This window comes from Perna viridis, chromosome 13, assembly GCF_037379345.1.
Source record: "Perna viridis isolate PV_CMFRI_1.1 ecotype Kerala chromosome 13, ASM3737934v1, whole genome shotgun sequence".
Lineage (NCBI taxonomy): Eukaryota > Metazoa > Mollusca > Bivalvia > Mytilida > Mytilidae > Perna > Perna viridis.
In genome coordinates, this window is record NC_142457.1 from 36,309,092 (window position 1) to 36,332,355 (window position 23,264).

At 32.9% G+C, this 23,264-nt stretch overlaps 1 protein-coding gene across 1 annotated transcript; it reads left to right on the top strand.

Moving 5' to 3' along the window:
- The first annotated feature begins 5,808 nt into the window (after positions 1–5,808).
- Positions 5,809–22,288, top strand: LOC148600649 (uncharacterized). Its single transcript, XM_088558251.1, has 15 exons — positions 5,809–5,933; positions 7,082–7,159; positions 7,895–7,949; positions 9,446–10,696; positions 11,669–11,761; positions 12,764–12,856; positions 13,305–13,400; positions 13,772–15,428; positions 15,805–15,850; positions 16,194–16,362; positions 16,628–16,693; positions 18,298–18,363; positions 19,236–19,364; positions 20,033–20,137; positions 21,652–22,288. The coding sequence occupies exons 4-15, from the start codon at positions 9,574–9,576 to the stop codon at positions 21,810–21,812; spliced, it is 3,804 nt and encodes a 1,267-aa protein (XP_088414377.1). The 5' UTR covers positions 5,809–5,933; positions 7,082–7,159; positions 7,895–7,949; positions 9,446–9,573; the 3' UTR covers positions 21,813–22,288.
- Positions 22,289–23,264: the final 976 nt, after the last annotated feature.

Here is a 23,264-nt window from a genome sequence, read left to right on the forward strand (position 1 = left end):
CTCAATTACTGAACATTAATGAAAAGCTACTGAACATACTGAACGGTATACTTAAAACACTGAACACGAACGGGTAAAACACACTGAATAGGCACTGAACAAGTGACTTATACTGAAAAAATTTTGGCCATTTCAGTAAATATATGGCCTACTAGTGCAGTTGTCTTACATATACCTATAAATTCAGTTTGCGCTGTTTTGTATATTCTTTCCAATATAAATATAAAGCCACTGGTGTCCACCATTTCCTGAGTATAATATCTCCTGACATGTAATGACTAAGTGTCATGTTTTGGAGTACCCCGAAAGATATTTCATCCGGATCGTAAGCCTCGTGAACTTCATTCTGTTTGACGGACACCTTTACTTTTGTTAAAATAGGTTTCATATTTGACTCTCTGTCTATGTATATCATTTTTGTAATTTTGATCTGGAATGATTTTTTGGCTTGCAACTTTGTTGGTTGGTGTTCTGCGGATGTATATAAATCAGCACCAGCCTTATGGTGCAAGTAATTTTCCTTTCCTGTGTAGATCCAATTCAATTCAGGGAAGTTTGGATCTGGTGGTGTTGTGTAATATTTGTACTACACCATCTTTAACACCAAAACTGACAGCGCTTTTATATCTGTCAACGCTCAATTTACAATAATAATAATTTTAAACATTCTGTCATAGTTCAATGATGATTCAAAATCTACATGATGAGCTCTGCTACTTTTTGTCAATTTCAATTTTCCCAGTTGGTACGGATTGCGTGCCTTCTATCGTCATCATAATCTCCGTATTTAGCAATATCAACTGTGTTTATGATGGTACAACAGGGAGTGTAAATGAAGACGCATCCGAGAGAAATTTTTCTTGACAGGCATTTTTGCTAAAAAAAAAAAATAATAATAAATAATAGTTACCTGATATAAAAAGTCTTTTCTTCACTGGTTTTTTGGAAGGAGTATTTATTTTTCTTTTCTTTGTTCTTTTTTTCGTGTCGTGGCGCTGGTGGAACTGTATCTGTACTCTTTACTGACACTGCTATATCACTTCTATTACAACCAATAATAATCTGATAATAGCAAATAATAATCCATCATAAGTCTTCGGGCAAGCTGTATATCTTTGACTAATATTGTATTCTTTTACCATGAATATAACACACGTTAGCGTTTGATAATATTGAAGTGATATAGGTTTCAGCACTTTCTTTTATAGCGTCGGCGGCAGAATCCTGTATTCTAAATTCTCCAAATCTTATCATTATTTCTTTCTCTTTGGAAGGCATTTTCATAAGAGCGTATCCGAAGATATTTTCGGATATCTTTCAAAGCTTGTGTTCCGGGTTTACATCACTTTTAGGTATTTTCCCGTATTTTAATAGTTTAGGTGGGCCCGTATCGCCATAATTACAGTAATGAATTCTGGGTGGCACACCCTCAGACATCCAGTGTCATAACTGAGGTTGATTCTCCGACCTATTATTTAGGAGTCTTTTAAGTTCGAACCCTACAAAATATATAAATACCTGGTTATTACTCTTCTGTTATTTCTTCCTGCATATCCTCTCTACCATCTAATTCTTGTACTACCCCAGCACTTCCAATTAATGGGTTACAATACATGGTGTGCCTTTTATGAGTATTGTATCAGTTTATCAACTTAACTATTTTTGTGGGGGGGGACTTTCTAACATTTAATAAAAGTGAAATTGTTAATATTTTCATAGATTTTGATACTTGAAAGGAAATTTCTGTCATTATGCACAATTTGACACCTATTAATCTGTTAGATTTATTAACACCCTATTATAAAAGAAGAAGTTGCTGAACTTCAACATTTATTACCATCAATTTCCTTTCAAAAGTTTAGGCGTGTGATAATTGTTGTAATATTATAGGTAGCCAAATTCTAAGCAACATAATAGTTTTTTCACCACATTTGCTGGTAAAATTTTCACAATATTTTTATATACCGATTTCGGGAAGAAAGGTTTTAAATATTTGGTCTTTGTATTTCAAACATTCCTTTGTTTTGCCGGAAAATACGCCATAACGGATAAAAAAGGTTTACCCCGCAGTTACATACAAAGTCCTGATATCCCCTTGAATGGTAACGAAGAGCCATTGTTTTATGTACATCTGCATATGGTATACTTTATGTATAGTCAGGGGTGGATTCAGGCGGGGCGTGGCGGGTGTGCGTCCCCTAAAATTTGCAAAGCATGGGTTGTCAGGGTAGATTTAGGCGGTTTTAGGTTAAAACTTTCTCGCTTTTGTTATCTCAAAAATATCTATATTGCACCTACTCTAGAAGAATATTTCAAAAATTTAACCTTAAAAACATTTTTCATCTCTCTCCGCTCGGTGAAATTTGATCTGTGCGCCCCCTAATCTAAAATCCTGGATCCACCCCTGATAGTTTCATCAAAATTCCATCAAGCATTTAAGAAGAGATGATCTTATAAAGTATGTGAACAGACGTACGGTGAGACGGATACGTGCCCCCCTAATAAGTTTGCGGTAGTATAATGATGTTTTGACATTTCTTTTAGCTACGTAAAATTTATCATGTTAAACTGATAGAGCAAATATTATATCAACTAGTTGTATTTGTACACGCCCATAGAGGAAAATTAAACTGTATCCAATCAAAAGACATCTGATTGCATAATAAATATAACATAAAAGAGCTAAGTTAGATTCATCGGAAAAGGACGAATGATGGTAAGTTCTCAGTCTAATACTTAAACTAATTTGTCATATTATTTATACATTTTTTTCAACGTTATGAGTTATTCAGCATGTTTTATGTACGTTACAAAGGAAAGGTATTTTTATTGGGAGTTAGGAATCTCCTTAAATGTGGCTTTGTTACGCTTTAAATTTTCTAATCTATGGTGCATTAATTTAGAGACATATTTGACTTTTTTTTCAGGTATGGTTTATCCAAATAAATTGTTCTGGCATTGAGTATTACCAAATTTTTGTTTTTGCTTATCACGGTCGAACGAAATTTGCGATTTTTTTTTAATAAGCATAAAAAATGAACATTCTGTAAAATATTATAACTATAGTGTTAAAACATGTATTCCAATTTGTAAAAAATGTTTACTTATGGATTCTCTAAAACAAAAACATATGTGTAAGTAACAATTGTCAGATGCCTGTATGTGTGACGAAAATGTATTTGACCTTATAATGGCGCAATAACATTTGTAAACTAAATTGTCATTGGCAATACATGCTTTTGATAATTTGTATTAAATTAAATTCAAAAGAAAAATTTTTATATAGGCACAATTTTCAACTTTCACTTTCATTTAATGCACGCATTAGGCCAAAAAAAAAAAAATAAGTGTGTTTCCGGTTTCCCTACCGACCCTGTTGTGTAAAGCGAATTGCCGACCCTAGCATTTTTTTCGGCAAAAATCATAAATTTCAGAGCTAATGTTTACCATAATAATGAAGTACTTATATTACGTTCCCTACAATCAATATTGGCATTGAAACGGATACGGATTAGGGTTACGCCAATGTCGCAATTCGCGATTTCTATTAGATCTGTCAATAAAAATAACCTGTTGGCGGTTTTCTCTGCGCCTAGGTTTTGTATATTAAAACTGACAGAAAGTTTGACAGTAACACATATTCTCTCTAATTAAACGATTGTGGTGATATCTGATCAGAGTTGAATGAACAAAACCAATTTACGACTGAAGCCATCAAATGTAATTAGACCAGGTGATCGTGACTCACAATATCATTACAGGAGATGTCAATCTGAAGTCAATATATTATTAAGATAATCTACTCTCATAATCTGGTCAAAGGTAAACACAATCATGGCCATGTGCACGTAGCTACATAGAGGTTTCATGGCCCTTTTAAACTATATGATACAATCAGAATCAGATTTACCTTTTAACAGAATAAATTAAATCCAATTAACAATGCTTGTCCCATCAGAAAGTGTCTAAAACACTTCGAAATGCAAGAATTGATTAAAGAAAATGGATGACATTCGCTTCACTTTTTGGCGGGAAAATCGGTGAACAAAGTGGGATTCCTGAGCCTATTGTACTGACGGCATTTAGTATAATGATTCCAAAATCAAATAGGAGTACAATTTTGATCTTCCTATACATTTGATTTTAATGCTGCTGATGAGCGGTTACTCCTTAAAACACATGAACAGCATATCGAAATTGACAATGTACAAAACTGGTATTTGTTTGTATTTAGACATACAGTGGCTATTTTTTTCATTTAAAAAAAGGAAAAAAAAAGAAAAACCAACCTACCAACCCTATTTTTTCAGACTTGAAACAGGACACGCACATATTTTTGTTTGGCGTAATTAACTCAATTGGAACAGTTTATAACATAATATTATAAATAAATAAATTCCAGAAATAGTATTTATTGACCATGTAAGAAACTGTTCACCACTTTAATAGAATATCTTCTTCAAAAACGTAATACTGATATATGAAATACTTATTTACTATTAATCTGCAGTAAAGTATCATCAGTTGGATAGTGAGAAGTTGAGAATGTAGATTTATTCATTTGATTTAATATTAATACAGAAAGTCTTGTGGAATAGGATTAAAGTACTACATTTAATGTAATGTTTGTGCATATCAAAAGGGATGATTTTCCCCATCTGACATTAAGTATTTACTCTTTCAAATATCTTTTTTGTTGTTTTGGATCAAGAGGTGGAAGTCTTCAAGTTAATACAGACTAGATGTTTTAACTCGGTAGTTTTAACTTTGTTATATAAGTGTTTGAAGCTAGAAAATATGCACTAAACTTTACTATCATTGATGAAAAAAGTCACCCAAAGAAATTTAAATCTTTAAAGACTTTTCATTAACACTACTTCATTTCTGAGTGTTGCTTTAATTTTGTTTGTATATAGATGCATAACGCGCTTTTCTATTCCAAGGGTTCGGAGAAATCTCTCGCTTTTTGCAGTACTTCCATTGTTTTTTTTTTTCACCACGCTTGACATTTATAACAGCTTTGTTTCACTCGACTAGCAATATATCGGTGTCAATGGCATGACAATACATGCTAACCCTTCCAAAGCACTTGGTGTCTCTTATATTTTGTTGGAATTAGAATTACAAATGCATTATTGCCTGTTTCATTCAGTTTTTAAATATAATCGTGGCGCATTCTGTTGTATATAGGTGTTTCAGTATGTTTTTGTTTTGCTTCCCTCAGGTTTTGGTCGTGTCGTTGAATTCTTTTTTTTAAAGATTCAGATACAGTTTATATACAAATCCTGCAATACAGTAAACTCCCCTTAGCCCAGGGTAGCTATATAAAGCAAGGGGCGGATTCAGGCGAGGACGTGTCGGGCGTGCGCCCCCCCTAAAATTTTGCAAAGCATGGGTTGTCAGGGGTAGATTTAGGCGGTTTTAGGCGGAAACCTTAATTTCTCGCTAATTTATCCACAAAAGATATCTACATTGCACCCACTTTAGAAGAATAGTTCAAAAATTTAACCTCAAATAAATTTTAACTGTGCGCCCCCTAATATAAAATCCTGAATCCGCCCCTGTAAAGGTTCCCTGATATCTTACACCTTTCACACCCAGGAATTGATTGAAGACAAAGAAAAACTCCCATTTTTTTAATAAAATATTCTATATCTTGTATAATATCACAATTTATCTATTGCAAGTATCAGCCACATGCACCTCGATAATTATAAATCAATGAACTCCAAACTGAATACTTGACACGATCGTTTAAGTGAACTTTTAAAATTCCCGACTTCTATGTCACACATCGTTGGTTTTGAATAAAGATTCGACAATAGATGTGGAAATTGTCGTACACGTGCCTTATACTGATAAAATGAAGTACGTGTACGTGTACATTATATTAATTAAAAAAACGTGGATTATAACAAACTGATTAACTGAATGTAAGTAACTGTTCTTGGTATTCGTAATTTCGTCAGAGAAACTTGCTGAACTGTGTAACAAATTTGTATGTAGCTATTACTATACCACACATAGAACGCGTGCGAATATGATAGGACATACATATTATATAATTCATATTATACAAGTAATAATACATTGGAGGGAGTGTCAAAGACTAGCTACAATAATGCTATTCATACTATAGACTGCAATACTACATACAAATTTAATGAAAATCTATGAAAACCCTTTTTTTTCAATGTTTATTTTTTCATTTTGAAGCCTTGGAACTTTCCACCGATATCTAGCTGAAGATCAAGATCTCAGTAAAAAATCGGTTAACCCTTTGATTAATAATTAAATGATTCCAAGAGCAGGAACATCATTGTTTATATGATTAGTATAAACGACAGATATTGGATACTTTTTACCATTTACCTTCATGACTCTATCTAACTTATTAGGTTAAGAAATTGCAAATTTGCGTAAAGTTGAATGAATTAAATTCAGTGGTTTAGTGCTGCCGGGAATGGATGCATTTAGTGATAATAATCTACATTTTCTAAATTCTTTATGACCCGTGCAGGTTCGGGTGTCAAAAGAATAGGCCTGCAGCAGCGCTAAGCTTGTCGTAAAAGGCGACTAAATAGTGCTCAGAACCCTAGCCAGGGGCTAGGGCGCTCTGCCCACAGAGCAACTGGAATGTGTGCCCCAGGTGGTGGAATGGGGTACCCCTGGCGTCTTACATGCTGGGGTTGTCAGGCTATAATACTGAAAACCTGACCGCAAACCATAGTGGTGCACCGTGTTGGGAAAGATGCCAAGTTCCTCGCACGTTAAAGGACTCTACTGTGGTATTCTCCCGGAGTAGGAACCATAGGGTTCCGCCACAGGAGGCTAAATTGCCCGACCCTACCCATTTCCCCCTATTTCCAGTGGCAATCAAAATTTATCGACCCCATTGTCCTTGTGTCCCATCCCTTTTTCATTTGATCATTTTTTAATGTTCATTTTATCATCAATTTCATGTTTATCGTCTGAATATAGCTAAAATATTGCTGCTCGGACGTTAAACCCCAACAAACAAACAAACTAAATTCTTTATGCTCTGTAGAACAAATACAAAAAAATTCTCTTTTATTTACAGCAAAGACACACTCGAAACATCTCATTGACCAAGGAGATTGCACAAAGATTGAAAAAGAAGGAGCAAACTTCTGTAGTGGTAAGTGCATATTGTAGTTGAACGGTGATGCTTATCACATGTATGTGCTTGTACCAAAATTTAAATCAATTTATGTATACATATAAACAAAGTGACCATTCCTGATACATAATGAAAATAGAGTAGCACAGTTCTTGACCCAACAAAGGTGAATAGTTTGTCAGTTGATCATTCGAAAGAGCAAATAAGGGAAGCAGAATTCAAAGGGAAATCTTATTCGATTCGATAACCAATAATATCATATTTGTTATTACAAATGAAAATAGACACACACAAGAAGGACATGAAATAAAAAAATATATACAATAGACACAAAACAAACAATAAATGAACAACTAATAAAGCTTTAAATATGGTCAGATGCACAGGTTAGGTTATCATTCTCTGCTTTTCTTATAATATTCACAAATTTGATCACTTCCCAATAAACTTGACAGTTACAGAATTTCTCAAAGGCGACTTAAAACAATTACTACGAACTTATTTATTCTGTTTCTTGTCTTCTCCTTTCTATGCCTTGTTAACTTTTACAAAATATACCAGCTGAGACTTTAATCACCAGACATATAATCAGAAAGCAAATTCAAAGCGATGAAAAAAAGGGAAACATTAGCTTTTCTCAAGCAAGTTTGGGCAATTTCAGACAATTTCTATTTTACAAATGTTATGTATGAAAGGGCACGTGTACTTCTACATCCGTATCATTAATATCAAAAGTGAATCATACTTCTGTAGGTGAAGCCATGTTATGTGAAACTGCTGAAGATCGACAGCGACGAATTGTTGCATGGTACGTTTTATAGATTTGGTGATTTTCTGACATCAAAACCAAGGTAGATTCATTACCAGTTAGAAACAGACCGGTGAGATGCTCTTGTTTGTTAGAGAGTAAGCCATTTCTCTCACCATCACAATTACTCAGACAAAACAGTTTTCTTAATAATGCTATCACCAGCGCGGCATTGTTGAAAAACAAGATTCAAACTGGTCGACATTTTAGTTTAATGTAATGTAAAAGTAGAAATTGTTTGCGTTGGGATTGTTTTCGCTAATTTCTAGCCTGTAAAATGTCCGCAGAAGTAACCCCAACTCGAAAAGTTTGGTTTTCGAATCGATGGTCGCCGAAAGTGTTGCTTAATTTTTATGGTAGTTGTAAACTCTCATATTCTAATGTTGACAATCAAACCAATTTAAATATAATTTTAGTGCAAAACATTTATGATTCCATTCACAAATACGTCTCTGTGCATGCACCAGTAAACAGTTACACAAGAGGCTAAGACAAGGATTCCAACTGATTCAAATGAACGTTTTGTAAAGTCAGTCTTTTTTTCAAATTTTCAATTATTTATTTCGCAAGCATGGATTTAACAACAGTTGCACGCAAGTCTAACTTTACATGGGCATGCTCATCGCCATCCTTTCGATATTACAGACGCTTAGCAAACTCATATATATACGGGAGGTGAAACTGCTTTTTGATATCATCCCAGTAAAGTTTATTGATGGTTGAAGCTGATCGGAACAGCTTGCGGGAACAAAGGCAAATCGTATACCCGACTTCTTAATGTTGCATTCATTAAGGAAACGTTACCGGTTTCAAATAACACCAAACGGCTTTTGCTATATTTGAGGTTTTGAAATTCCACACATTTTATCTTTTCAGGATGAGATCCCGGAGTTTTTGCTTCACATTCCACTTACACAATGTTATTTAATTCCTCAATAAGTTTTGTTTCTCATGAGTTTAAATGGTGTTCACAGTTCAAACATCAATAACCCTTAGGGCACATGCGTATATCACTATAACTCTAGGTTATTTTAGTACAAAACGGGGAAAGTGATTGATGTTTCATTAATAGGTACGAGATCACAATTAAGTCTCCTTGACTTTGACGAATATAGTTATTGTGTGTGTGTGTGTGTGTGTGTGTGTTTCTTCCTGATTTTTTCTTTGCTGTCATAAACTTTATTGTTAAGTATTTACTGCAGAAATGTAGGGGAAGGATAAAAAAAATTCCATTTTTACATTAAATAAAGTCTTGGTTGTCAACAATGCTATGTTAGTAGTAAAATCAACTCACATATGAACAAGAAGTAAAAAAAGGATGAAAGATAATTAAAAGTAACACAAAATTTATTTCTAAATAGAAGGTATACAGATACCTGAAATTCATATTTGCGTTGATAAGAGGCGGATTACCGATATCAAATTTGATGTAACAGCAGCATCATCATCTTCTATATATTACTATCCTTTTTATTTTTGTTTACTTTTTTTTTAAGTTGAGCAATCACAGAAGAAGAAACAAAAAGATAAAAGTCAAAATCAAAAGAAAAGTATTCAGCAAACTGCAATTACAGTTTTAAGCAATAAAGCAGATGATGTACAGCAAAAAAATCAAAGGGAAAAAATGGTTGAGGGACCAGGATTAAAAGATAGTCTGAAGAAAAATAATCTCATTAATTATGCTGATGAGCAAAATAATGGTATTCAAATAAGAAATCTTATTTGGAATACAGATGGAAACTCTGAACCAAAGAATGGAGCAACACAAATATATCAAATTAAGGATTCAGTTGGAATCCCTGTACCAGTGGGGAAAAATGCGGACATAAATGGAACCTTTGAATCAAGGGGTGGTCTTGCACAAATAAATCAAATTGATGAAAATCAAATGAAAAATACTGATGAAAATTATGAGCCAAAAGAAAGACCCATGCACATGTACCAAATTGAAAATACAGATAGGAGTGCTGAATCAAATGATGGTTCTATCCAAATAATTTTAATTGAAAAACCTGATATGAGCGCTGAACCAAATGCTCGTCCCACACAATTAAATCAAATTGAAGATACAAATGAAAGTTCTGGACAAAATAGTTGTCACACACGAATTGATAATGTTGATGAAAATTCTGAGCTAAAAGATGGATCCAATCACCAAAGTTGGCAAAATACAATTACAGGTATAAGCCCGATTACAGAGGATTTTCCACCTAAAATGAATAAAATTGGAAACACAAAACTGGAGTATGACGAAAAACAAATACACGGAATAGTGGATGCAGATGAAAGTGTCAAACGAAAGAATATTGTCAAACACACAATACAGATGGTGAATACAAATGGAAGCTCTGGAACATTAGATCAAACATATAAAACTGCTTCTTCTGATAAAAATTCAAATGAAAATCAACAACAAATGAATGGTATTGTAAATACAAATTTAATCTTGGAAGTTGTGGATTGTCCCCAGCAAATAAAACTTAACGCAAATACAGATATAAGGTCACATGCAATGTATGATGCCGAACAAATTAGTGAAAGTAACAGAATCGGCGGAACTCAAAAACCAAAGGAAGACATAAAGCAGATGCACCAAATGCGGAATACAGAGATGAATTATCGGTGTGAAAATTTCATTGATACTTCAGAAGCTGAAGAGTATCTAACGGAAGAAGACATTCATCTGTACAACAATGTAAATCAGAATCGGTCAGCGTCGTTCGGTGAAACGTTGAGTAAAACAGACGGTAAGAAAATGCTAATTGATCATTATATCCATTATACTTCATAGAGATCCGTTTTATAGTCTCATGAAAACAAATATACTTACACTGCAGTTTTCAAGTTCCAATAGGAAGGTACACATTTCAAATAAGAAAACTATCAATCTATATTCTAGGTTTTTGTTATTCAGAGATACATAATATATTTTGGAAGGAATGATATGCAAGGCTGTACTTAAATTAAACTTAATTTCAGTAGACATTTTAATCAAGTGCGTTTTTCGAACATAAGACTTAAAAAAAGTGTTGAAAAACTTAAGATTTTTAAAACAATGTGTAAATGTAGGTTTTCTCACATTTTTGGACTCCCGCTGGATAAGTCAGCCACTTTTTACTTCAAATCATAGAGTGCATCAATGCACTGGAATGATTTGGTTTTTTGTAAAAGTATTATTGCGGAAAGATGCCAACTTAAAAACTAAATTTCAATGGGAACATTATCCGTACATATTTTGTCTTCATGATTTATTTACGCAAACAGTGACCATTTGGGGAGAGTATTCATCAATAATCCTTGCTTAAGATTAATGGTTGGAAAACCAACATATCTTTATCATCTGATATTTTGTTTCCAATGTTTCAGTGAACAGTAAACAGAAATTACATTTGCCTATCCAAAACCTTTTATTTAGAAATAAAGTTGACTGTATTGTAGAATTCATATTAAGAGATAAGTTTGTAAATTACACTGAAATACAATGGAAACTATTGGATTTTCGATATGATCTTTTTCCTTAGAACAGATTGAAATGAATAACTACACATTTCTTCACGTAGACACATAAAGTAAGTAATAGAAACAAATGAAAATGTGTTGCTTGGGAGGAAAGGGGGCGGTAGTCATATATCAGAAAATTTGCATGATTCTTAGAAACACCGCTATTTATAATATAACATGAATATATATTAAATATATATAAAAATACGAATTTTCAGATTTCACGTACATATACAGTAATACATCAGGAATTGAAATCCTGCATCTTGATGATCATACAGAAAAATCTTCTATAGAACAATTGACTAGTGGTAAGTGTAAAAAAAGAATGGTGTTGTAACTGGGTGTATTAAAAGATCTGGAAGGCCATTTCATTTATCAACATCACTTTTCATTCATTCCATTTCTGTTCTTTTGTCCAACCTCAATAACATTATATATGTTTATTGCCTATCATGGAAATATTTTTGTAAGAGATAAAAGCATTGATAGTGTTGTAGAATTCATAATTACGAGAGATAACTCAGTAAATAACACTAAAATACAATAGGAGAGTAATCAAAGGAACCAAGGTTCTAGCGGAAATCAAAAGAATATAATCTAGGTACAAAGACCAGAGATGGAAAACAGACATAAACGACAAAGAACATAAAGTAACTAGAATAATACATACCAAGTTTCAAAAGTAAATGAGCAAATCTGACTCCACTAAAACCTGGAGCATGGATAGATGCAGCGATAGGATAAGAGTCTAGTGCTTTTCTAAACCATCCAGAGTCCAGAGTAGTCGAAAGTAGAAAGGAAAACTATGACACGTTGAACAAATCTGTTTTCATGGCGGAGATGTATACACCGTAACGATCCACGAGTTCATGCTGACGACCATAAACTTTTGTAGTGATGACTTGTAGCAACATAACCCTGTTCAAAAAGCCTGCTTGGTAGAAGTCTAGTGCGATACAAAAAGTCTGCGTATTTTTCGGCAAGCTCTGGAATAACATTTGAGTAGTGATATGAAAACTATGTACGCTGAAGGGATGTTGCCACGGATGGAAAGAGCGTTGACAATTCTGAATGAGAAGTCATCACGTCTATCGTAAAGTTTGGTCAATTGTTTTCCCTTACATGTATCATAGCTATTGCATTTTCGATTTGATTTATTTCCTTAGAATATATAGACTGAAATGATTTCATCACAATATATTAACCTATTAACAAAAATGAAAAAAAAACAGAGAATTTGTAAGATTCTTAGAACCACTGTTCCTTAACATGTAAACAATAATGTATATTTATATAATTCCAATTTTCAGACATTACGTACATAGATAGTAATACAGCAGGAATTGAAATGCTGCATCTGGCTGATCATAGAGAAAAGTCATCTATAGAACAATTGACCGGTGGTAATTGTAGAAATAGAATGTTGCTGCAATTGTGTGTATTAAAAGATTTGGGAGGCCATTTCACTTATCAACATCACTTTTGTCCATTTATATAATTATTCTTTTGTCCAACATCAATTACAATATAAATGTTTATCGTTAGAGGCTTTTGGGTAACTGTTGGCACCAAACGTTGATACAAGGTACTAGTACTAATTGAAAACACTTTAAAGGGAAAAAATAAATTCATTTAGGAATACATTGTCTAATATTATTCGGCCCATCGGGATATTAAAAAAATACACATGAAACAGGTCCAAGATTGTCTCTTATTAAAATTATATCGATATCCAAACTATTCGCATCGATTACTACTATTGATTAACTTTCCATGTAATGGAACGTTATAGAGTCTCAAAACCGTCTGACAGAAAGGAAAAATATTAGAAGTTCAGTTTTATTTTTGCAGAAGTCACATACATTGAGAGTATGCAGGCCCAGATTGAAATGATAGAATTAGCAGATCGGGTCAGTAGGATGAGCACATCTGTTACGCAAACTACTGGTAAGTTGTGTAGTATTGAGGAACCTAGAGAAATGTATTATGTTTGGTTAAGTATTGAAAGGATTCTGTGCTAATTATTTTCCTGTAGAACTACAATAAAAAAAAATGTGACTGTCAAAAACATTTTTTATCAGTTTTTCATATTGTCCACGAGTGTGATACTCAGCCCTCTTAAGTGTTTTACTTGTGATTTGGTTGTGAATTATAAAATACTCTACCAATCAGTAAGACAAAAACACTACATGCCCGTGTTAATTTTTATATAAAAACTTCTTTTTATTACAAACACACACTACTTTACTTTATTTGACGAGTTAATATCAAACTGAGCTCCTATGTACTCGGTAAAACGTGTGCATTTCTTTTTTTAGCAAAAAGGAAAAAACCATACAGACCATGTCCATTTTGCCATAGATTTATGTCAAAGTTATCGTTGCATATTAAAAAGGTCCATCACAAAGAACCAAGAGTTGCCCATGCCATGACATTGCCAGAACCAATGAGGCATCAGGTTTTTAACACCATGAAAAAAGAAGGCATTCTGTTTAAAAATAGAGAAGTATTACTAAATCGAAACATCAAGGACAAACAGTTGCACTTGTTAAAAGAGCGAAAAAGTGCAAGAACTAAAATATCTATGTGCTGTTCTTGTAAGGGGTTTTATGTTAAAAGTAATATGTCTACTCACAGAGCTGTTTGTCCTGGAGAACTCGAAGCATATGCATTGCCAATAACAATGCTGACACCATGTTTGACTTCGACTGACACATTTACTATTGAAGAGAGGAAAACATTTGATCAGATGATTCTATCCAAGTTTAGAAATGATGATGTAGGGAAAGTATGTCAGTCAGATAATCTTATCAAAATATTTGGCCTTTCCCGAGTTCACAAGGTATTAGCAAGAATTGTTAAACGACAAACTCTTCGTGAGAAACTTATGGGAGACATGCGAAACATAGCAAAACTTTTTCTGCTTGCAAAAGAGAAAGCTAAGCAGAAAGGTAAAGATATAACCTCTTGTGACCATATGTTTAATGTTTGTAACATGGAATTCATGCATGCAGCATTACTAGAATCAACACGGAAGGCAGATGGCTCTTTAAAATCTGGACTTTGTCGAACCATCGGCTATATCATAAAAAATGTTTGTCTCATTCTAAAAGGTTTTCACATAGCAAATGATGATCCAGCAAAAGCAGAACAGTTTGACAAATTTCAATCCGTACTGAATTTGCAGTGGGACAGGTGGTTTGGTGAAGCTCAGTACAATTGCGAAATGGTCAGGCAAACTAATTTGAGGAAGCCAAAATGTCTACCAAAAGAAGAAGTCATTGCAGAATTAAGAAACTACAACGTGAAGACAATACATGATTTGACTTCAGATCAGTATGAGTTTATGGCTGGTAATGACTTTGTTACACTACGAGATCTTCTAGTATGTCGTCTAACTTTATTTAATGCTAGAAGAGGAGGAGAGCCTGGAAGGTTGTTACTCCAAGAATGGAAGGATGCTGAAAATGATGAATGGATAAGCAAAAATGTAAAAGCAAAAGCTATTGCTGACCCTATGGAAAAAAGGGTTTTCAAAGATATAAAAGTCGCATACCAAGCTGGCAAAAATTTGAAGAAAATGGTGCCAGTTTTGATTCCCAAGGACTGCTTAGCTGGAATTAGGAAAATCGCTGATATGACAATACGACAAGATGCTAACATCGACAAAGCTAATCCGTTTTTATTTGCTAGTACAAAACACTCAAACACGCATGTAAAAGGATGGAGAGCCGTAAAGAATATTATGATTCAAGCAGATATAACACAAAACATTACGGCAACATCAATGAGACACAGAGCATCAACAATCTATGCAAGCTTGGATGTACCACTGAATGAAAGAGAACTGTTTTACCAACACATGGGTCACTCAGAGGAGATAAATAAAAATGTTTATCAGGCACCAATGGCAGTTATGGAAGTAACTAAGGTTGGAAAATTCCTCACGTCATTGGATTCAGGTAGTTTTGGGAAGTAAAAATGTGAAGTTAAAGTTTCATTACGGTTCAGCATGAATGGTTTTATAAGAAGAGAGCATATAGAAATCCTTAAACCAATATTTCCGTACTATAAAATACGATTTCTGACTTTAATATTTCTGTTTTGTAAGAAAAAAACAATCATTAAGTAGATTCTTTTGTTCAAATGTGTATACTCTTCACATATCGTTAATATGGGTTTCCAAATATTTGTTTTGTTTTTTTGTTTTTTTTTTTTTTGTTTTTTGTTTTTCTTATACTGTTTTATTTGGATATGGTGCATTTACGTGTACTTAGAACATTTCTGAGAGAACAAAGTACAGATTATTTCACGTTTCTATTCGTTTTAACTTTCTGTGTGATCAACTTAGATGGTTAAAATGGTCATATTCTCGTTTATTCGCAATGCGTTTGCATGTAACAATTTTCGAATCTTTAGAAAATCTATTTTCATAGCACTAAATTGAGTAAACAACAGCTTCACTTTTTTATTAATTACATAAAATTTCATTTCTTTATATCTATTTCGATTTTATTATATTTTATTTATTTATTTATTTATTTTGAATCCTGATTATTTCTACATCCATCATGTACACACACTATAGACTTTTTAAACATGTTGTCAACATGTTTTAAAAAAAATGTGTTATCTTCTCGAAAATGATTTTTTTCTGTTTAACTGTTATTTGAACTTTAATATTACTAAATCATTTTTCTTTGAGCTGAACGATAGGCACGAGATAGACGTATGTTTTAGGTACTCAAAAAAAAAGGAGTAGGAATCCTGAATTCAGAAGATCATGTCCAAAATTCAGGAAAAAGCGGTGTTAGATCGGAAGTCGAGGGGTGTTCAGAAAACTCAGATATTGTTGGTAATTCAGAAGACGAAGAGGAGGAAGACTTTGACAATCCAAAAGAAGAAGCAGGTAAAACTAATTATTTTGTTGTCCTGTAGCAACTTTTAAATTTGTAAATCACTTACTGATTTATCCTCAATATTCTCTTTTTTGCATTATAAAATATACATTTATATTCTTCTGATTTCCCTTTGAATCTTTGTTCCCTTGATTCCTCATTGACATATTTATATATATATTGATTATATTTATTACCAAGTTTAAGGATTTAAGGAGTACATTTACTGCTATCTATTCCTTTACTATCCGTTATAAAGTGTACCTTTACTTCCAGTTTCAAAGAAAAGACACTTCACTAAAGTGAAGTTAAAAGTGAAGAAACCACAATTGATTGTGAAAGGTAAGTTGATAACACAGATTATCTCTAAGTATGTACAGTGTTAATTGTGTAGTTAGTCTCAGATTGTTGCTAACATTAAACAATAAAATCATAAAAACATATAACTTATTGACAATAACAAAATGTTCGATGTGATAAAAATGATAGCAATTTTGCGTGTCAATTATAATCATTACAATTTCTTGGTTTCTATGTTATTGTTTTACATATGCAAATAAATCTATGATAAACAAAATATAATTTTAATGCTGATTGGAAATTGAAAGGCTGGCACCACGGGGAACTTATTTGAAACTGTACCCTTTGGGCTCTCTAAAAAAGTTCTTAATGTTGTAATATTCAAAGTCCGTTCAAATGATCTTTTCACTGAGTGCGGTATAGGTGTATGTTCCACTGCATATCCAACACTTTGTGCCGAATATGAAAAATTTTCGATGGCAGCCGTAAATAGACTTTTTAAAAATCTGTATTAAACATTATGGGATGTATTTCCTTTAGATATATACAACATTTAAGTAGAGAAATGTGGTAATAGTTCTCGTCAGGTATCCTATTAACTATTTCTAAATAACGGCCGTCTGAACGTTATCCCTGTCTCTAACTTTATTTTATGATTGACTTCCTCTACTCCATGGTGCTGCGAACAGGTATCAAAAGTGCTTTAGTTTTCGAGTTTAATGATCTTAGAGGGACTACGACTAATATACCATATGACAATGGAAAGATAAATCTATGTAGTTTTTGAATATCATACTTATCAAAGTGAAAAATGGTAAAGTATTTTTTGCTATTTCGCAATAATTAGAGGAGAGGTCAAAGATGAACCGACATCTATACAACTTTATAACATAGTGAAATAATTTATTGTAGGTATTAGGAAACAAGTAACATACAAAGGTCTCTTGTATAGAATTTTAAAAAATTTAATCACAGAACAAAGATGCCTTTGTAAGTACAAAAATATATCTCAAAACCTTAAGCCATTTCACCAAAATGTAAGGTAAACTCGATACTTAACGCGGTTCTTGTTCATAAAACAGTCCAGAAACTAGACAAATTGTCCGAAAACAATTTTAATACAATTAATAGTTTGAATATGTGAAAATTTGCAACTTCAAACTCATTTTGCAAAGTTCATGTTGCAGATTGAATCGAGACCGTTGTGTTTATTTTATATGTAATTAAGTAATGAATACATAGATATACCTTGTAATATTCTATGGTGTTTTATTATCTCTTAATTAATGAAAATGCTCTAAAATGCAACTATTTTAGGGGCATTTTTGCTCTGTGATTAACAAATCAACTTTATTTTATTTTTGAAATTCAATACATGTGATCTTTACATGTTACTTGTTTTCCGATACCTACAATGATCACTAATCAAAGTGTATTGGGTTCCATTGATCTTTGACCTCTCCTCTAATTAAAGCAAAATAGCAGACAACTCTGCTACTATTTCAGTTAGAAAAGAATGGTATTAAAAAATTACATTGATTTATCTTTCCATTGACATGATATAGTCGTATACCCTCTAGGCCCATTAAAGTTAGAGAATCCTTAGCCGTCCGCTGCACTATTACACAATGTATCTTTATTTCTAGTTTCAGGGAAAAACGACAAATCTGAGAAGACGTACACAGAACAAAAAAGGCAGTTAACAGTGAAAGGTATCTTGATTTCAAACGTATTTACTTTGTTCGTACACATTTTAATGAGTCATCAAAGTTGCAAAATTCTGAGCCAAATTAACAAAAAGTGGCTCAGACAGTGCAGGGGGGTCGGTTTAAGATATTATAATTTAAGGAACTTGATGTAGTTTTAAAAAGTTCAATACGAGGATAATATTCTGCACTATCACATGACTCAGAGGTTTTTTTTAATTATTTTTATTTCTTTATTTTTTTTATTCTTTTTTTTTTATTTTATTTTCATGAAGAGCTTACCTTATTCCCGGTAAATATAAGGTACCATCAATTCAATCTGAGTAAGTTTTTTAGTTTTAAGGAACTTATATGCGCAACGTCCATATCAATATCATCGATCGCTAAATGAACATCAACATGCATATATTTCTTTGTAGTTAAGATTTCAAAGCTACTAGGAATCGATTCCAAAACATTGTATTGTCAAATTAAAAAGTTATTGAGCTTGGAACTGGAAAAGAAAGTGTTCAAATGATCAAATGATAATTTATGTCGTTGATAAATTTCCATACACTGAGTTCTAGACTTTTTGGTGTTTTTTTTGTCGATTTTGTTGTTGCAAGTTCTGCCATAAAAAGTCGGATAAAATATCTATACATAAGAAAACTTATTACAAGAAACATTTTAATGATATTAATGCTGGTGAATCGGAAAAGGGTCCATCAATGAAACATTGTAATAGGGGTTGTGATCAACTGTGGACGTTTACAATTTCAAATAAATGAAAACTTGAAATAAAATAAAACAATATTAATGTAGAAAATAGAAACAAGAACATATACACTCTCATCTTTGCCAATTCGTGAACAAAGCTAATGTATTACGTTTGTTTTAAGACAATGATTCAAGTTACGAATCAGAAGAATCTGAGATTGACAGTGAAAATGATCGAAATGAATGTCATAAAGAACTTGAAGAACTTGTTGGTTCTTCGAAAGAAATTAAAGGAAAAAAGGAAAAGAGAAGTATGTTAAGTAATACATATCTTGTTGCAAACTGTGTCTTTCCGACTTCTTACATTTTATACAAATTCCCTCGGAATGATGTCAGCTTTTCATCCAGTTATAAAGGCAATAATAGATATTAAAAAAGAAAAGCTTACAACAGTATCATGATTATAACCAACATCGATACACAATCCGGTAGAGAGAGATTACAGTCAGGAAATGTAAATTTATATTTGTTCTTGTATCGTTAGAATGAACTTTTGAAGATGAACTCAAATCCATCTATTTGTTTTCCAGTTTTGATAAATGATTGAAACCAGTTTTTACTATGTCTTTATAGATATATTAAATAGATTAAAGGTTCTTACTTACTGCCCGTTATGCCCAATGGTATGGACATCAACAGAGGTACGCCACTTCTGCCTGTCTTTGGCCATCTTCCGTAACTTTCCTTTGAGTGGTCAAACTCGCTCATTTCCGACAGGCATAACATGTTTTATTGGCTTTTTATTTATTTTTTTTTCATTTTGTAATAGCAGTAAATGTAGATGCCCATAATTGTTCTATTGAAATATTGTTCGGAGTAAATACGTAAAAAGCATTGCACTATTTAACATTATCATTAATAATATATGGCAACTTTCTGCAACTAAACTAAAATAAAACAAGCTCCTTTTTTCTTGCAGAATTTCGTGCTTTGTGGACAAAAGAAGAAGAAAAAATTGTGGAGCAAAATTTTAAGACCTTCATTCATGATTTCTCAAAATCTGGGACAAAGGGATCCTTACCAGGTAAACTTAAATGTGACATAACCCTTGTCAACTGCATAGCGAGTAAATTAAAGTCTCCTGGTCACTTATCCTGTTGTTATAATCTGTCTGGTATATCGAACATGCAAACTTTGGGATAAACAGTACAATGTGTGCATGAACAATTTATATAAACACAAGACACTCGTAAATAATCAAAACTTTTTATTGCAAATAACCCTCATAGAAATTCATTAAATAATGTTCTTGTCCAGCTTGTCCAGCATTTCTGTACGACTGCTAATTGGACTTTTTATGTTTGGTCTTATTCTGAAAGTTTTTTTTAATGAATTTCAAATTTTGTACAATATAATGTCCAAACCAGTTGTTGTGTCCTAAATAAATTGTACGTCCCTATGCTTAAGTGTGTCAACAATTATTATTGATTCACACTTGCACCAATTGTTCAGGATTCGACTACTGCTGTCGTATCATGCTGTGTTATGCACAGTTTTTATTTGAAGGACTATGGAGTGATCCTCTATCAAAATTGTGTATGACACTCCGTAATTGTTTGTCAGCAACAGCAAGTTCACATTCAACTAAGGGCCACAAGCGTCATTCATTTTAATTATGTCTGAAATTTAAATTGTAAATGTTACAAAAATCCGATTATGACGGTTTCATAATCCTCCTCTTTGTAACTTCGCCTATGGTATATTTGTCATTTTTTTAATGAAAGGTAACATATTGACAAAGGTCTTTGCATTTTTGCAAAGGATAAGTTTCGTGATTATCAATCAACACATATAAAGCTATTATGAAGGAGCAGCGATGGGGATAAACCTGTTGATTTTGAAGACAGCCATTTGCAAAGTCACCATTTGTAAAGATACTATTTGAAGTCTTAATTTAAAAAAAAGAAAAAAAAAGAAATGTTTTGATATTTTTGTCCTCTTTGTTGATGTGGTATTGATTTACCATATCAAAGATCAAAGGTATTTTATGCGAGATACTGCAACCGGTTTGAGTAAGGTTAAAAATCCCACATCATGAGCGCTGCTCTATTTTCAGTTTCCAGTTACATTCTTTTGTTCAACAAATTCAACATTTACAAGTTTACCTTCTTATTTCGGGCAACAGTTTCACTTAAATTTTGTAAACAGGTGAAAAAACTAAACTTCGAAAGACATTACGGTTAATTTGCTTCAATGAAATAAAATTATGTAATTTGTTTGAGAAAAACAAGTCAATAAATCGAGTGTCATTTAGGAAGATTGCCTAAAAGTACTCTTTTGAGTTGGTAATTGTTGTGATAGCAGTATTGCATCCAATCTTTAACCGTGTTGTTGCAATCACTACTGTTTTTGGGAGACAATTCATTTAACTGTACTGTGTGGAGCTAGGTGCGAAACATTTGAAATGAAAATTTATATTTGCAACCGCAATCTTTATTAATGCATTGTTTTAACTCCCTTAATTTCGCAGTTTTGCGTGAATAGCCTGATTGTGAAATAAAACAAACACCTTTTAACTATGAATACATTTTGATTTAGGTCGCAAGATGATTCAAAAGTTTCTGTCAAATCAGCCTGCAAGCTTCTTAAAAAATGTTCCAGAGGAGGAAAAAGTAAGCAAAATCCATACCAAGTTATTCAATGAGAGAGCTAAATGCAGAAGAATGTTGCATAGTATGGAAATGGAGATACTACACTGATATTACCCCACTTGTTTCTGTAAATAAGTATTGTAGACAGAAGATTTATGTACAGAAGACTTATTTCCACATATTTTCTTTTCTGCATATTGAAGTAGCTGGAATAATAAATAATCCTTGTGTATGCGTGATTGAAACCACTGTATTGTCACATCTTTGAAGCTCGAGTTTGTTTAGATATAGTGCAGTATCAAGTAATATGAGCGCTATCCTGCCTTGGAAGCAAAATGGAGTTTTATGTTTTCACTGTAAAACAGGTTTGGTTTGTACTTATTACATTTAGTTTCTGCCTCCGCCTGTGTGAGGTTAATTTTTGTCAGGACTTCTTTATGAACAATAGTAGTAGGCTTTATATCTGCATTGCAAAGATATCCTTAGTGCTTAAAAAAATTTAAAAAATGTCATTGTATGAACTATTCTTTTTTATCCATTGTAAGTTTTATAACGATCATCTTTTATGAATAAAGAAGTGCGATATCGTGCTTTGGAAATCTTATTTGTCCAAATAAGTTACTTAGTTATTTCTCAACAAAGCAGCAGTCACTAAAAATCCTCTTTTGAAAGAAATGTGTGCAATTAATTTGTAATCGTATACACAGAACAGATCTTCACCAGAAGGCTAAAATCATTCTGCTGCATACAGTAATTAATGAACAATCTGATAGTGTTTGCCCCCACCAGTGACCCTTAATGTCCCCATTTCTTTATAATGAAAGGAGGAAAAATGAAGATATAATATGCCTGCAAGGAACAGATGCTTAGTACACCTACCCAAACAACTGTGTCATCATACATGCGCATCGTATCTTATTCGAACAGTTATCGAAAGATGACCAGACTACGTAAAATAGCAATTTTCAACCCAAAACATACATGCTCACCACATTTGATATATACTGTAATGTGCAATGCTATGCTACTTGAAATAGCATTTTCCCACCCGGAACATAAATTCTCATCACATCTGATGCAAATTGGACTGAAACCATTGCCATAATACCTGAAATACACAGTGAATTTACACTTTTCTACCCAAAACCTACATGCCCATTACATCTAACTATATCCCTAACATTGCCACGTAAAAAGCACTTTCCTACCTATAATAGTGATGCTTATCAATCTGATGTTGACTTTTGACATGGCCATATGTCACAAAATACCCCCCCCCAACCAAAAAAAAAAACAAAAGAAACAAAAAACAAAATACATGCCACTCTTAACATAGCCATGCAAACTGAAATAGCACTTTCCTTTCACATGTTGACTGCTTAATTATCCATGTATTTAATATGTCTGCTCATTTCAGGCACAGTATATGGTGACAATAATAACCCGTTGCAAAAAGGGGAATTTAAGAATTTCAGATTTTCTTTCATTTCAACTATATTTGACAATATTTTTTCCAATCCTATACTTCTACTTCAAACAAGCTTTTTAAACCTTATTCTC

Excerpts from the sequence above, each read along its gene's own strand:
- LOC148600649 (XM_088558251.1), top strand. The coding sequence starts at position 9,574 with ATGGTTGAGGGACCAGGATTAAAAGATAGTCTGAAGAAAAATAATCTC. Across the intron at positions 16,363-16,627 it reads CAATCCAAAAGAAGAAGCAG|TTTCAAAGAAAAGACACTTC; the intron begins GTAAAACTAATT and ends CTTTACTTCCAG. Across the intron at positions 20,138-21,651 it reads GACAAAGGGATCCTTACCAG|GTCGCAAGATGATTCAAAAG; the intron begins GTAAACTTAAAT and ends ATTTTGATTTAG.